Source organism: Microcaecilia unicolor, chromosome 7 (genome assembly GCF_901765095.1).
Source record: "Microcaecilia unicolor chromosome 7, aMicUni1.1, whole genome shotgun sequence".
In the NCBI taxonomy this organism is placed as follows: domain Eukaryota; kingdom Metazoa; phylum Chordata; class Amphibia; order Gymnophiona; family Siphonopidae; genus Microcaecilia; species Microcaecilia unicolor.
In genome coordinates, this window is record NC_044037.1 from 269,309,020 (window position 1) to 269,326,678 (window position 17,659).

At 46.3% G+C, this 17,659-nt stretch overlaps 1 protein-coding gene across 2 annotated transcripts in view; it reads right to left on the reverse strand.

The window, feature by feature from the left end:
* The window catches only part of MGAT5 (alpha-1,6-mannosylglycoprotein 6-beta-N-acetylglucosaminyltransferase), a 268,355-nt gene that overhangs the window by 206,969 nt on the left and 43,727 nt on the right, over window positions 1-17,659 (reverse strand). For both annotated transcript variants that reach the window (XM_030209337.1, XM_030209338.1), the window contains exon 2: window positions 7,178-7,587. In XM_030209337.1, the coding sequence (XP_030065197.1) occupies window positions 7,178-7,418 (241 nt within the window). In that variant the 5' untranslated portion in view covers window positions 7,419-7,587. The remainder of the gene's footprint in view (window positions 1-7,177; window positions 7,588-17,659) is intronic.

The following is a 17,659-nucleotide window of genomic DNA, read 5'->3' on the forward strand; positions in this document are numbered from 1 at the left end:
ACGCAGACAAAACTAAGCACATCCAGTATGAAAAACCCTAAAACTGTCTAATACATTTAGCATTATCATAGAGGACCACAATTTACTGGTAAAGCCTTACAATACAAACTGCTCATTACAAAGTCAAGTTGTGCTGGGTCTAAAGGCATTTCCCAAGATACAAAACAAGGCTCATGAAGTGAAATTTAAAGCAATGCTCTATCAGGCTTATTTTCGAAAGAGGAGGACAGGACACCCATCTTTCGACACAAATCACAAGATGGGTGTCCCTATCCCAGGGTTGCCCAAATCAACATAATCGAAAGCCCATTTTGGGCGTCCTCAAATGCTTTCCATCGCAGGGACGACCAAAGTTCACAGGGGCGAGTCGGAAGCATAGCGAAGGCGGGACTGGGGTGCCTAACACATGGGCGTCCTCGACCGATAATGGAAAAAAGAAGGGCGTCCCTGACGAGCACTTGGCCGACTTTACTTGGTTCATTTTTTCTTGCGAACAAGCTTCAAAAAGGTGCACGAAATGACCAGATGACCACCGGAGGGAATCGGGCATGACCTCCCCTTACTTCCCCCCCCCCCCCCCCCCCCCCCAGTGGTCACTAACCCCCTCTCAACCTCAAAAAAAAAAGTTTAAAAATATTTTTTGCCAGCCTCAAATCTAATACCCAGCTCCCTGACAGCAGTATGTAGATCTCTGGAGCAGTTTTAGTCGGTGTAGTGCACTTCAGGCAGGTGAACCCAGGCCCATCCCCCCACCCCCCCTACCTGTTACACTTGTGGTGGTAAATGTGAGCCCTTCAAAACCCACCAGAAACTCACTGTACCCACATCTAGGTGCCCCCTTCACCCCTTAGGGCTATGGTAGTGTTGTACAGTTGTGGGGAGTGGGTTTGAGGGGGGGATTGGGGTTCTCAGCACCCAAGGTAAGGGAGATATGCACCTGGGAGCAATTTGTGAAGTCCACTGCAGTGCCCCCTAGGGTGCCCGGTTGGTGTCCTGGCATGTGAGGAGGACCAGTGCACTACGAATGCTGGCTCCTCCCATGACCAAATGGCTTGGATTTGGTCGTTTCTGAGATGGGCATCCTCAGTTTCCATTATCGCTGAAAACCGGGGACGACCATCTCTAAGGTCAACCTAAATATGGAGATGTGGGCATCCCTGACCGTATTATCAAAACGAAAGATGGACGCCCATCTTGTTTCGATAATACGGGTTTCCCCGCCTCTTCACGAGGACGCCCTCAGGGAAACTTGGGCGCCCCGTTCAATTATGCCCCTCCACGACTTCCAGTTTGATGAGATGTCCAGCATGGCTGCCTAGGAACGAGTTCAAACAAGTTTTGTGATTCTAACCCATCTTACTTGCAGTTACTTATGCCACTGAACTTTAATTTGTGCCTTTCAGCAGTACCAATATGTCCGGCTCTAAAGAAAAGAAGATTGATGCCATTTTCCATCCTATCGTCCCAAACTAGATCTATTAAAATGGCCAAGCTGTGGGAGTGCTGGTAGTCTCTGTTAATATTGCAGGGGCACTCCTGGGATAGTGCATATGTAGTGTGCTGAACTGGTTGTGTGTGTGTATATGTGGATGGTGGGAAGGAGAAGGGGTAGGATGGGGTACTAATCATCGCATCACAGTAGGAATGTGTGTCAGAACGAACCAGTTTTGGTAACTTTTGCTTGTGTGTCTCCGTAGCTCTTTCCGGCAGTAAAAGGAGAAATTAGTTCTTACCTGCTAATTTGCTTTCCTTTAGTCCCTCCAGACCAGCCCAGAATGTGACTGGTGGGTTTGCATGGCCTGCAGCAGATGTAGACTGAGAACTCTGACTCTAGAGAGAGCCAATAAGAGCCCCTGCCAGCTAGAGACAGATCCAGTATTATCGTAACAAAGCAGAATACAGAAGAGCTACCGGCACCATACTAACAAAGAGCACGTGCCTCTCGCTTACTCTGCCTTCTGAAAAAGCAATTATACGTACTGCACATTTTTTGTGTTTTATTTTTTTTGCAAGAACAATGCAACTGCAAACGGACAACGCAGCTTGAAATGAAAACCAAACTTCTACATGATGAATAATCAGAAAGAATAATCAGAGGGAGGGATCTGGCCCGGTCCAGAGGGACTAAAGGAAAGCAAATTAACAGGTAAAAACTAATTTCTCCTTATATACCTCTATCATGTCTCCCCTCAGCTGTCTCTTCTCCAAGCTGAAAAGCCCTAGCCTACTTAGTCTTTCTTCATAGGGAAGTTGTCCCATCCCCATTATCATTTCAGTCGCCCTTCCCTGCACCTTCTCCAATTCCACTATATCTTTCTTGAGATGCGGCGACCAGAATTGAACACAATACTCAAGTGCGGTCGCACCATGAAGCAATATAACGGCATTATACCATCCTCACACCTGTTTTCCATACCTTTCCTAATAATACCCAACATTCTATTCGCTTTCCTAGCCGCAGCAGCACACTGAGCAGAAGGTTTCAGTGTATTATCGACGACGACACCCAGATCCCTTTCTTGGTCCATAACTCCTAACGTGGAACCTTGCATGACGTAGCTATAATTCGGGATCTTTTTTCCCCACATGCATCACCCTGCACTTGCTCACATTAAACGTCATCTGCCATTTAGCCGCCCAGTCTCGTAAGGTCCTTCTGTAATTTTTCACAATCCTGTCACGAGGTAACGACTTTGAATAACTTTGTGTCATCAGCAAATTTAATTACCTCGCTAGTTACTCCCATCTCTAAATCATTTATAAATATATTAAAAAGCAGCGGTCCTAGCACAGACCCCGTACCCCACTAACTACCCTTCTCCATTGTGAATACTCTATGACTGCCTGAAACACTACCTCGCTGAAAGCCCATTCCCAGGGATCCGGAGTGTTGCAACTGAGAAAGTCTGCCTGAATATTCTCTGTTCCTGCTACTTAGGCCGCTGAAAGAGTGACCAGATGGAACTCTGCCCAACTCATGAACTGAGCTGTTTCCTGCACCAACTGGCAACTCCTCGTCCCCCTTTGCTGATGGACATAGGCCACTGCTGTGGCATTGTCCGACATGATGTAAACTGATTCACCTGTCAGCAGAGGACGAAACACTTGTAGCGCCAGCCACATCGTTCTGGTTTCCAAGAGGTTAATAGAAAAGGATGTCTCCGGCCAAGACCAAAGACCCTGTGCATACTGCCCTAAAAGTGTGCTCCCCAGCCCTTGAGGTTGGCACAGTTGTGACCGATATCCATCGCGGTGGATCCAGAGGCATCCCCATGGATAGGCTGGTTGCCCGAAGCCACCAGCGGAGATTGCACGAGGGGCTGTAGCCAGGCCGAAGGGCAATGCCCAACACCGCAAAGCGCAGAAAAGCCGATGCATGGTCCAAATTGGAATGTGCAGATAGGCCTCTGTTAGATCAAGTGCAGTCAAAAACTCTCCGGCCCAAACTGCCACTATGACCAAGCAAAGAGTCTCCATATGAAAACTGGATACTCAGAGCCCGATTGATGGTCAGTCTAAAATAACCCTCTTTCTTTGGAAAGATGAAGTAAATGGAATACTGGTCCTGCCTGAGCTCCAAAGAGAGAACAGGACAAATGGCCTGAAGGTCGCAAAGCCTTTTTAGAGTATCCCTGACCACATTCACCTTGAGGCGAGAATGACAGGGAGACTCCAGAAAGGCATCTGGAAGATGACACGCAAATTCTAAGGCATACTCTTCTCGAATAACCTCTAATACCCTCTGATCAGAGGTAAACTGGGCCCACCTCCAACACCCACTAATCGGAGGTAATCTGGGCCCACCTCCAATAAAACTTCACTAAGCAAGCTCCCACAGGAATCAGAGGCTGGGCCTGAAAATCATAATTGTGCAGCACGAGTGGTAGACTGGAAAGAGGCTCCTGCGTGTCTGTCTCCCCTTCGAGTTCATCGAAAGTACCGATTTCTCTGAAAGAATCGGGACCACTGGACTGGAGCCACTCTGCCTGGTCTACGGCAGCGAAAAACCGCATCCAGATGTCCTAGGCAGGTCCTCAGGCAGCTGTGGCACCTTAGTATCTCCAAAACTGCAGACCAACTTGTCTAACTCTTCACAAAACAACAGAGAACCCCGAAAAGGAAGCCGCATCCTTTGACCAACCTCGTAGCCAAAAAGACAGTCTTGCAGCTACAACAAAGGCCATACACAGCTAAGGCTCTTACCAAATCATATAAAGCATCTGCCAAAAAGGCCGATACCATCTCAGTCTTAGTCACTTCTGCATCAATGTCAGACTATTTGAAGATCTAGCCAGGGCCTTATCAGAACAGCAAAAGCAAGCTCTAGTTACCAAAGGAACCACAAATAGCTGCCTGTACTGCTAAAGCAAAGACATCAAAACAAGTCTAACAAAGTCTCCATAGGGCGATCCTGAACATCCTTAAGTATCGCCATCCACGGGAACAGTATTCCTCTTACTAACCGCCAAGAGTACCACATCCACAACCGGAATCTTCAGAAGAGACTTGTCCGAATCAGGGATCGGACAGCAACGAACCATAGACTTAGCGAGTCTAAAAGAAGAATCCGGCACATCCCACTGCGCCTGAATGATGTCCCTGATATCCTGGTGTATAGGAAAGGTCTTACCTGGCCTTCGAATGCGATTCACTAGGAGATCCAATCTTCCGTCCTTCTATGACAGGGGGCTCCTCGTCCTCAAAACGTAAAGTAGGGGAAACCAAAGAAATTAGTTCCAGGTAAGTCCTCTTTGTGAAAAATTCTAACCACCAAAGGATCCTACCCCAGGAGGCGAGACTCAGAACCTAAGTCTACCTGACCAGAGTCTTCAGCAACCTGTTCTTCACTTTAAAAAATCTTGTTCCTCAAGAGAGAGTATCTCCTAGTCTGGATCAGAACCAAGGTCCTCCTCCAGATCCTAGGACACCCTAGGTCGCTTAGCAGAGACCAGCTGACCCTCCACAGACTTTCTCAAAGAAGCTGGAGGGCCCTATTGGTGTAAAAGAAAGGCTTTGTACATTTCCTGGACAAATTCAGGAGGAAAACCCCTTCCGACCCTGCCGGTAGAACAGGTAGACCCCCTGTAGGCTGCTGTGTCGAAAGAACCAGCAGAGAGCTAGGCCGATCTGCTGACACAGACGGAGAAGGCAAGATCACCAGCAGCATTTCCTGCCAAAACCAGTTTCTCCTTCCCAACGCCCAAAGTTTTACCTCCAAGGCCGCCGCTGCTGAAGCCGAAAGAGAGGGACCTGCCTCTGGTGAAAGTTCTAATGTGGTGCAATATTTATGGCATCCGCTCACTCCCAGACTCCACTGCTAACACACTGAAAAACAGCGGCGGATTTTCTCTGCCATGACGCCGAGAAACACCAGCGTGGCTTTTTTTTTTCAAGTGGGAACTCCTGCGACACCGGAGCCGGCAATGTGAGAAATCGAGAATGCCACAACAAAGGGAGGAAAGGGAGCTGCCTTGCACTTCAACTAATAAGCTGCTGTTTTTGTTTTTTTGAAGTGGCTGCCTCTCCCTGTCTTAAACACCTCTTCCCCCAAAGAGACTGAGGAAATTAAAATAATGACTAGCACACCTCGCTGACAATATGGAGGACATGAGGGGAGGGACCCAATCGCCCGAGTTTGACACTCCTGAGAATAAGAGAGACCCCCCACAAGCCTCAGCCTCCACAACCAGGCAAAGACAGCAGATGCGCAGAATAAGAAGAAAATATACCTGAGAGGAATAAAAACTCTGCTATCCTTAAAGTATCTGCTGTTTTAACATAGAAAAAGAAAAAGACAGCATAAAATAAGGAGACTGAAGGGCTCACCACCTTCCACCTGCTGGAGACTGAGAATACTGGATCTGTCTCTAGATGGTAGGGGCTCTTATTGGCTTTCTTTAGAGACAGAGTTCTCAGTCTCCACCTGCTGGAAGGCGTGCACAACCCATCAGTCACATTCTGGTCTGGTCCGGAGGGATGCTATGAAACATAGGTCTTATTTTTAAAAAATGTAATGTAATTGGTATAAACAGCCCCATCAAGTGTAATTAAAAAAAAAAAAAACTTTCTAGCTTATTTTTAAAAAAGCAAAAATGGACCTGTACTTGTTAAACGAAATGCATCAGAACGATTTTGAAGCTGCTAAGTTAGAAACAGAAGGAGCATCCTTTCTTCGTGACCACAAAATATATGGAGTACCATCCCAGTCTGTGCTCTAGCACAGGCTCCAAGGCCCCGAGAGCATACAGGTTCTGCAGAGTGGAAGCGACCAATTGTTTCAGAGCTGAGCTGCAGGGCGAGGACCATGAAGGCGTCGGACACCGGATGGGCTAACTCCAGAGAATAACCCCTGCCAACCCACCTCCAGGACCCACTGAACCAAGGTGATGCGGGTCCACTCGTCCTGAAAGGGAGACAGCCTGCCTCCCACCGGCACTGATGAGGGGCCTGGTGCACCCTCATTGGGCAGAACAGAATACAAGCACTGATATTAATCATTCAAATTACTATGGCATCTTTCTTTATTTTTTAACTTTTTCCCCCCATTACCTCTTGGATTATTTCAACCCTCTTCTGCAATATTTAAGCTCATTTTGTTGGCTGTACTGAAATATATCTACCTTTCAATTCTAAAGAAATATATAGAAAAGTACCACTTTTATAAACATTAGATCAAGTCCTTTGGTGTCAGCAGCTCTGGGATCATGACAAATCGCTAACACTATGCTAGGTACAGACTGAGTGTATTGTGTATAACAAGTATGAAAAACATCCATTTCACATTCTTAAATCTATAACCCTAAAAGGGTTTGACTGAATTCTACAAATAGGATATGACACATAAGCTATGCATAGTGACTCAGTTCATAAACTGAGATTAAATTCACCTTTAATGAATCAATATTTCTGCCTACCTAACAGACCGAAATTATCTTGTATATTGCATTCAATTATGATAATACTGAGCAACAAAGAAATCCAGTTACAGACTTCTGTTTTCTTAAGAAAACTATTTCAGATTTTATATAGGTAACTTACAAAATGCGTAGGATATATTGTAAACTGGATTAAATATAGCCATATTGTGAATGTTCATTCTATGACACTATGCTCAAAATACACATCAGCTGTTTTTCAGTAATTACATATCACCACAGTTTGAACTCTTTATACTTACCATATGCTGTCATTGTTCCAACATATGGGCCATCTACCACATTTCTGTTTTCTTCTGCCAGAGCTTTAATATACCTCTTGCTGAGGTCCAAAATCTGTTCACGAAGAGCAGCGCTACTTTCATGTGGAGTTCGTTGTTGAATAGTAAAATGCAAGAGCATCATACCCCAAATGAATCCAAAAGTCACCAGAAAAAAGCCCAGCTTTTGGGAGGACAATTTCCATGGTGTGAAGAATGCCATGATTTCCTGGCAGTTTTATTAAAAGGTCACCACAAAAAGGAATCTTAGAATATGGAAGAACTAAACAAATTCATGGTCCTGTTCTTTATCCCCTTCAACTTCACGGTTCGTAGGGCCAGTTTTTCATTCTGGTTCACTGGTCTGGTGACTGACCCTGCTCGGTTCCATCCTGCCAGAGAAATTTATATAAATTGTTACTATTAATCAGCTCTTATTGGTTAACAACATTCTTCCTTTTTACCTTAGGCATTAACAGCACACCATATTAGCAGGGCCGGTCTTAGTAAGTGCGGGGCCCTATGCAGACCAATTTGGTGGGGCCCCATCCTAGCCCTGCCCACCCTAGCCCCGCCCTACCCTAGCTCCACCCCATTGATAAGATTATTCCATTTTTAGAAAATTTTATTTATGAAATTTTACATAAAGACAAATGAAGCTAAACTTGTACAAAAAACTGATTGAAATAATAAGCACAATGCTATCATTAAACCTCCCCTCCCCAGAAATTATTCAGTTCAAGTCCACTACAACTAGTAGTTCCAATTCTCATAACAAAGGAGAATAAAGGAAAAATATTAAGAAAAGATCCAGTACTTTCAAATTCCCCTATTACTCTGTAACCCATCAAACCAGAGAGGCAAGTAGCCACATCAGTTACTAAAATAGTTTGAACTGATTGTACCTACTTTATATCAGATTTTGCAACTTCATGATTTCCATTCTCAGATTTTAGCTTAGTGATCTTTTCTTCCTGTGATTGCAGTCTAGCTTCCAAATGATTAATTCGAGGTGTCATATCATTAATTACTGGAAGCAGTGTTTTAGCTAAATCTGCTATTGCCATCCAAATTTTTATCACGAGAAATATCTGCAGATCTATGTGAAAATAACCCAGATATGTTAGAAACAGCCTCTTCCAAGCCAGAAGATCTTACTTGCTCAGCTTCTCCAGCAACTAATGTTGTTGGGCCAAATTCCTCTCAGGGAGGCAGACATTTCCAACCCTTGCACCGTCCGCAAGCGTCGTTAGATGAGAGAGACACTTCTCCTGATCTCCTGCCTGCATGGAATCCGATTTCAATTTGGCATAAGAACACAACTATTGGCGTCAGCAACGATGGCTCACCTCACGTCCTCACCACCTCTGACCAGGCTCCAGCTTTTCCCCCTCAGTGACTCCCGCCCTCACATCAGGAAACAGGAAATACATCAGAAGGCGGGACATTGAGCGGGAAGCTGGAGCCTGGAGGTGAGCCGTCGCGCTGCAACTGTCTGTCGTCGCCGTCAGGGGTGGGGACATCGCTGCCTGGGCTGGCTCGCTGGCATCGCTCAGTTAGTCGCTGGGGTCCAGGGACTCGGGAGCTGACGGCGGGCTCAGCGGGCCCAAGCCGAGGGTGGGCGTCGCGCCGGTGGTGGCGGGATCAGAGCGGCTGAGCCGCGGGAATGGGGATCATCTCAGGCGACTAAGGCGAGCAGCGGCGGAGGTCAGAGTGGAGGCACAAGTGAGGCAGAGTTCAGGCGCGCCGCGTGGGGCCCCCTTAGGCGCGGGGCCCTATGCGGCCGCCTTGGTCGCCTCTGCCTAAGACCGGCCCTGCATATTAGATTAAGCACCCAATTATGGGCCAGATGCAGCTATGAAGGATAGTCTATGCATGTCTTTGAAGTACCGGCACAGAGAACTGTTTCAGGATCCCAGTTAGGATACACATCAGTATATAAATGCAAAGTTATGATATCCTGGAGTTTTAAGTGTTGCAATATAAATTTAACAAAAAAAAAAAAAAAAAAAGGAGAGGAGAGGACATCAAGCCAAATGCTTCTGTTGTACATTTTCAAAACTGTAGATAAGACTATGTTAATCCAATGTATTAGAAAACAAGCAGTCCAGTTCACTAGGGATTTCTGCCACATGTATAACATGGATGAAAACAGTTGTTGGATCATAGCTTCAAGGAAAGAGGAGGAAGAACAAGGAGGCATATTTTCAAAGCACTTAGACCTACAAAGTTACAGAGTAGCCTATGGAACTATGTAAGTTTAAGTGCTCTGAAAATGAGCCCCAAGGTGTATTTCCACTGTCTGCACAAAAGACATACTAATGCACTCCACAAGAAGTGAGGCCTTCGTTAAGACTGACGGCTCCAAAGTACCATTTTTTACCCTTATTGCATATAGAATTACATTTCAGTGAAATCTGTTTGCTAGTTGCCCCACTAATAGTGTCTTTCTGAAAGCTAGACGCAACCTGCTAATAAGGTGTTTTTGTTTTCACTTTTGAAAGGGACATGTAGAGTGGCTAGTATTTTCATGTTTAAATGGAAAAGGCCATGACAAACTATAGAAATGGTTAAATGCTAGGTGCTATTCTCTAACAGGAGACCATCTGGTTTAAGTCCTCCTAGTCATTTTCCCTATTGACTGTATGCCTCTTATTTATTCTTTGTCTACATGTCTGTCTGCTTAACTGTGAATCTTCAAAAAACCATGACTACTATGTATATGTACAGTAATACATACATCAGATAGTGCTACACCAGGGACTGGGTTGAAGGGTGTAAAGACTAATGCATTTTTAACTGTATTTTGTAAAGGGCAGAAACTAAAAAACTTGTACAAGGGCATGAAGACTTTTCCAAGGCACTTTACATGAACATTAAAATCACTCAAAAATAAACTGTTAATAAGAAAGAGCCAACTACAAGGAACAATTTGTTCTTACCTGTTAATTTTCTTTCCATAAGTTCCAACAGATCAATCCAGAGACTTGTGGGTTACACCCATCTACCAGCAGGTGGAGACAGAGAGAACGCCATACAGGGTACTGTGCAGCCAACTCCTCTTCAGTATTGTTGATATCATAGCAGTGGCAAAAAGAAAAACATCAACAAGCTCTGACTGCAAACCACGTTACCATAGCTAGGCCTGAACATAATGCACCCCTTCCCCCAGGAGTGGAACACAACTGCCCCACCCCAGAAAAAGCGGAGACAAAAGACCCTCTGTGAAAACCATATTTTGCCAACCGCTTCAATGAGACCACCCAGAGCTATAACCAGATACAGTGGGGGGGGGGGGGGGGGGGGGGGGGACTGGATTGATCTGTTGGGACTAACAGAAAGAAAATTAAGAAGTAAGAATTAATTTTTCCTTCCATAGTGTCACACAGATGAAACCAGAGACTTGTGGGATGCACCAGGGGACCGGGAGACCCCTACGAACACCACCGAGGCTCCAAAAGCCGCACCTTCCCATGGCACCACATCTAGTCTGTAATGCTTTGAGAACATGTTGACCGACAACCACGTGGCCAATCGAAAATCTCTTCGACTGACACAGCCTGCGCTTCCGTAAAAGACGCCACCTGCGCCCTAATAGAGTGAGCTCGCAACAGCAATGGCAGATCCTCGCCTGCCAGTAAGTATGCGGATGTGATGGCCTCCTTCAACCAACACGCTACAGCTGTCTTAAGAGGCTTGATACCCCTTCTTGCGCCTCATGACGAGGACGAACAAGTGATCTGCGTGGCAAAAGCCATTAGTGATCTCTAATTACTTGAACAGAACCCTGCACACATCCAAGCAGCGAAGAGAACGATATTCAGATGGATAATTCTTCATGAGAAACAATGGCAGGTCAATCGACTGCTTCAGATGAAATGCTGACAACCTTCAGGAGGAAGAATGGAACCATCCATATGGAGACCCCCACTTCCATGAAGCGTAGGAACGGATCCCTGTACGACAACACCTGCAGTTCCGAAACCCTCCTACCGAAGTGATGGCTTCCAGTAAAACCATTTTTAAGGTCAAATCCTTCAAGGAAAGATGGTCCAAAGGTTCAAACAGCAAGCCTCTGGAGAGCTTGAAAGATCAAGTTCAGGCTCCACAGGGGTAAGACTGAGCACAGAGGGGAGGGCAAATGGTTTATCCCCTGAAGAAAATGGATGGCATCCAAGTGCACCATAAGGGACATGTGTTGAATCCGCCCCCAAAAACAGGCCAGCACCGCCAGCTGGACCTTCAATGAACAGAGACAGATGCTTCTCCAGCTCAGCCTGCAAAAAGGCTAGGATGTGCACAACTGATGCCAAAGACACCTGCAGGTCCGACACCACACACCAAGATTCAAATGTGTGCCACATATGTGCGTATGCCAACAAGGTGGACCATTTCCAGGCCTGGAGCATCATCACAATGACAATGTCTGGATATCCTTTCTTTCTCAGTCTTGTCCTTTCAAGAGCCTTGCCGTAAGACCAAAGAGGGAGGTATCCTCCATGATCTTGGAGCCCTGCACGAGAAGACCCTGCAAGGGAGGGAGACAGAAGGGACTGTTGATCTGCAACCGTACAAGGTCTGCATACCATGGGTGCCTGGGCCAGCCGGATCCACCAGAATGACCGGACCCAAATGGCACACGATGCGACCCAAGACTCGGCCTATCATTGGCCATGGTGGAAAGACATACAGCAGCTGATGATGCAGCCAACTGTGAAGTAACGCGTCGGTCCCTTCTGACCTCAGTTCCCTGCCCCTGCTGATGAATCTGTGCACCTTTGAATTGGTTCTTCAAGCCGTGAGATCCAGCACCGGGCCACACACACACACCCCATCGCAAGGTGATCTGACGGATCGCCAATCCAGAGAGTTTCCACTTCCCTGAATCCAAGAGGTGCCTGCTGAGGAAATCCACATGCATATTCAGTGAGTCCGCTATGTGCGCAGCAGAGAGCACTGCCAGGTTGGTCTCCACCCATTGGCAGCCTTGCGTGCCAAAGAGGCCCTCCTCATGCCATGCTGCTTGCTGATATAAGCTACCACAGTTGCATTGTCGGAGAACACCTAGACCACACCGTCCCACAGCAGGGGCAGGCCAGACACATAGCCCTTAGTTCCAAGGAGGTTGATCAACCAGGACGCCTCCAGCAGGGACCACACTCCCTGAGCCGTATAGCCTCAGCAGTGGGCTCCCCAGCCCATCACACTGGCATCCGTGGTGACCACCAGTCACTCCAGCACAGCCAGGGATACCCCTTTCTGGAGCATATCCGGATACATCCACCAGTGCATCTCAAACTTAGCCTGAACTGACCAAGGCACTCACACTTGATAGTCTTCCAAGAAGGGACACCTCAACGGAGAAACAACTGAAGCAGTCTCATGTAGGACCTGGCCCACGGCACTATATCCAAGGTGGCTGCCATGGATTCCAGAACCTGAACGAAATCCCACGCCTGTGGGGTAGGACAGAGAAACAGATGGGAAATCTAGTTGAGTAGCCATAGCTACCGCATCTAAGACAGAGACTGTTCCAGTCTTCATGTTGAAAATAACCATAAGGAGCTCAAGAGACTGGGAAGGTGATAACTGGCTCTTGGTCAGATTGACCACTCAACCCAGTTATCGCAGTAGAATGACCACGCAAGCCATTGCTCATTCGCTCTCCTGCCAGGATGCCTGGATTAGCCAGTCTTCTAGGTAAGGATGAACCCAGATGACTTCTCAATAAAGAAAGGCTGCGATGACCACCATAACCTTGGAAAATGTTCTGGGTGCCGTTGCAAGACCGAAGGGCATCGCTCGGAACTGGTAATGTTCTCCAAACACACAAAACTGAAGATAACACTGATGAAGCAGCCAAACGGGAATAAGCAAATATGCCTCCCGTGAGGTCCAGCGAGGTGAGGAAATTCCCGGCTGAACAACAGTGATGACTAGCCATAGGGTCTCCATTCAAAAGTGGCAAACCCTGAAGGCGCTGTTGACCTACTTGAGATCGAGAACAGGTTGAAAAGTCCTCCCTTTTGGGGGGGGCCACAAAATAGATGGAGTACAGACTGAACCCTCATTCAAACCAAGGCACTTCCAGAACTACCCCTATGCATACCAGCATAGAGAGCATTGATCTGACTGCCACCACCTTGGTGCCTTGTGAGGGGACTCTACAAAGAAATCTGGTAGGGGACAAACCAATTCCAGTTTGTAGCCATCCTGTATGACTTCCAAGACCTACTGGTCTGATGTCAAACTGGTCCACTCCCGAGAAACTGTGACAACCGACCACCACTTCTGGGGAATGGATCAAGGGCCCATCATTGGGAAGCAGGGCAACCGGCATGGTCCTGGAGGAAGAGGCACCTGAGCACCTATCATCTCAAAAACGCTACTGCTTCTGCTAAAAGCGTGATCTGTGAAAGGATCCCAACCTGCCCGGGAAGTAAGCTTCCCAATATTTAGATTGAGCCTGGGGGGAGCAAGAAGAAGCTGTAAGGCCTGTCCTCAGGCAAGCGCTGCCTTTTGGACTCTCCGAGATCCATAACAATCCTCACCAAACAGCAGCTTGCCCTCTACAGGCAAAGTTATCTTTTTGGCGACAACAGTAATGAGTCCACCCTGAGAATCCTCAAGGACTCCAACTCACTCCCTGGCAGCAGATATAATCTCACCATGACCCACACCACTCTCCACCCTGCATCTGGAGTGTCCCACTGCTAGGAAATCAGGACCTTCATAGCCTCATGGAGGGCTTTGTACCAGACATCAAGGAGCGAGTACAAGCCTCCATGGGAAGGGGTTCCGGTGAACAGATGTTAAGCACCTCCAAAGATCTAGTGATGAGGTCTACTAGCTCATCCTGGTGAAACAGCCTCGCCACCATGGTGTCATCCCCTTCCTCCAATGGACTGGAGAGTGCTTGGTCTGACCCCACAGACAAGAGGACTACTGAACCCTGATTGGAGATCGAGAGACCTTCATGAGTGCCCTATTTACTAGGGCTGCCAGAGAAACACCCTGGGTAGCAGCCGCTGCTGGTGGCCCCTCCAGACCACTTGAGTAAAAACGCCTTGTGCATAAGAAGCACAAATTCCAGAGAAAAGGTACCTCCTTGGCCCCAGAACTTCCAGGGAACACAGAATCAAGCTCTGAAGTATGGACAGGAGGACCAGATCTCAAGGTAGTCCCCTACTGTGAATCCAACACCATGTCAGCCGTTCCAGCGTTCATCAGACCCTCAAAAATGGCACCCAAGGGAGCGCAGGCCAAGGCAGTCCCTGTGGGCCTGCGCTCCCTGTGGAACCTGCCAAAACCTCTCCTGACGCCAAAGCAACTAAGACTGGATTAAGCGCGTCACCAGATTCTGGCACCTGAGGGCTCTAGAAGGCTGTGTGGTGAAACATTGAACATCTCCCCAACCCTGCTCTCCAGCTCCAGCATCAGGAGCAGAGCTTCACGCAGTTAGTGGAAGCCACCATCCTGTACAGCTGAACAGTCACCGAGCGGCGGCAGAGTACTGAGGATCAGACCCACTGCAGCCTCGGAATTCAGTATTCTCTACAGAACTTCCCCCACATTGCTGCTGGTTCAGTACTAACCATCTGGAAGCTGGAACAGCTCTGTAAACTGTACCATTCTGAAGTTTTTGTTTGTTTGTTTTTTTAATGAGGCAGGAGATTGCAAGGAACAGAAGACCAGACGGAGACAACACAGGACTGTTAACAACCTGCAGCCAGGTGATCAGCTGAATCCGAAGCAGGCGGGGGGGGGGGGGGGGGGGGGGGGGAGGGAGAAACAGAGACCTGGCCCCACAAGGTGTGCCTTGAAGGCCCAATTAAGGACCCCCCCCCCCTCAACCCCAGAAGCTCAACTAGGCCTGTGGGACAGGACAGGAGTCATCATCAATCCTGAGATGCACAGGCTGTAACCATCTACCTGTTAGATAGAGAGAATACTGAAGAGGAGTTGGCTGCACAGTACCCTGTATGGCAGAGCTCTGTGTTCTCTCTATTTCCACTTGCTGGTATATGGGAATAACTCACAAATCTCTAGATCTGTGGACCGCTATGGAAAAGAAAAATTTTTTAAAATACATTAGATCAAGCTGAAGGAGCATGATATCATCCTTAATACGTTAACCCCCAAAATTTTATCTACCAGGCATTCCGATTCATGAAACAGCTTTGAAACAATTCTAGTTTGGAGAAGAGACGGCTGAGGGGAGACATGATAGAGGTATATAAAATAATGAGTGGAGTGGAACAGGTGGATGTGAAGCGTCTGTTCACGCTTTCCAAAAATACTAGGATGAAACTACAGTGTAGTAAATTTAAAACAAATCGGAGAAAATGTTTCTTCACCCAACGTGTAATTAAACTCTGGAATTCGTTGCCGAAGAACGTGGTGAAGGCAGTTAGCTTAGCAAAGTTTTAAAAGGGGTTAGACGGTTTCCTAAAGAACAAGTCCATAAACCACTACTAAATGGACTTGGGAAAAATCCACAATTCCAGAAATAACATGTATAGAATGTTTGTACGTTTGGGAAGCTTGCCAGGTGCCCTTGGCCTGGATTGGCCGCTGTCGCGGACAGGATGCTGGGCTCGATGGACCCTTGGTCTTTTCCCAGTGTGGCATTACTTATGTACTAGGGCAAGGGCATATGCATAATTTGGAGTGGGAAGGGGGGGTAGTTTCCCCTTCCCAAAAAAGTGTTGAGAGTACTAAAGCTGAAATTGGGAGCGGGAGGAGGAGGACCAATGTCACTTCTTTATTTTTTTTGCGGGGGTGGGGGGGGGGGGGCAAAGGGTAAGCAGGCAAACTACACCTATGGGCAACACAATGGCTACCCCTCCCCTACATAAAAGCTCTTGTAGTTTGATAGAAAGAAAAAATTAGTTCGGCATAGCTGTGTCAAAAGAAATAGTATCTTCCTCCCTCACTCAGGTTTCTACTTCACATACTGTACCATTTGCAATTACTACTCCCAAATTACATCCTGGATCACAGCTATCTTACTCACAATTGATCTCATAATTAATCCACAGTGACCCCCTCAGAGGAACTACAGTATCCCCAATATTCCCCTCTTCGATGCATTCACAGTCCCATCAAACCACAGAACATGGCTGTGCTTAGGAAACAAACCTGTTTCTCATGCATGGTAGCAACACCAAAGCAACCCAACAAAGACATTTTCAGTGAGAAAACAAGACAACCTGCACTTACATGTCATGATTCTGCTGGCAGGAACTGAATTGTGCCTCACTATGCCCCCTTCTGCAGAACAACATTGTAAATTTCAATGTAAGCAAAATAAAGCTGGTTCCTACAAGATGCTTTATTCCATAACACAGATTAAGTATACTTTGCACTAACCCCTGCTGTTCAAACTTGGAGCATAAGTTACTTGTTATTCACCTTATAGAGCGTTGTATACACATACACTGTGTTAAATAAGTTATTGCGACATCTGTGCAGCCAAATATTAAAACCCTCATTTTTAAAAATGACTATAAGAAAAGGCAAGCAATTCTATCCTGACCAGACAAGTAATTTAAACTCACAATGGATCTACAAATAGTTTACGGCAAGTGGTAGGGCACAAGGCTTGGTAACCAATAAGGAAAACGGATGCCCTCTGGGGATGAATAAAAGAGGTGTTCTGCATTATTCAAACAAAATGCACACTCCTGGCTCACATTACAGGTATTGAGAAACCTGAATGAATCTCTTCCTATTTGGCTATGAGCTCTCTGTGATGATATCAAAAGGCTCCTTTTACACCAGAAATTCTGACGACCCAAAACAAAAATTAGCCTGGCCTATAAAATACAAAAGCAAAATGTTGGACATAATAAAACATTTTTTAAAGTATATTTCGGACATAGTTTGTACAAAGAACATTTTTTAAAAATCTGAAAAAAACATGAAATAAAAAACTTTGCAACATGATTTTTACCTCTGTACATGCAAACCATCCTCACCAAGAATCACACTTGTGATATATCTATATCATACATGGACATGAGGAAAAATATTTAAACAAGCTTAAATCAAGCACACTCCTTTGTTTGTTTTTTTTCTCTTTTGTTCTCTAGGCAAGAGAGGGAGAAAATTGCATGTTGTACTCTATTTAAAGCTAGTTCTTTCATTATCACATTAAACTGAGTCAACACGATTCAGATAACTGTGGAGAGATTCAACCATGTCACATCAGCAGGGTATCAACCACAGCTAGTAATATATCCCTAGAAAGTAGACACAAAGTAAAAACAATTTGAAAAGTGTGTGTGTGTGTATTTTTTTTTAAAACTCTTCAGTATCTATTTTGATTTAGGAAATCACATGAAGCCGCCAAATAAGTCTGCTGACACCTAATCTTTTATAATACACTAGTAAAACATGCCCGTTTCTGGAGCAAATGAAACGGGCGCTAGCAAGGTTTCCCTCCCGAACCCCCCCTCCCTA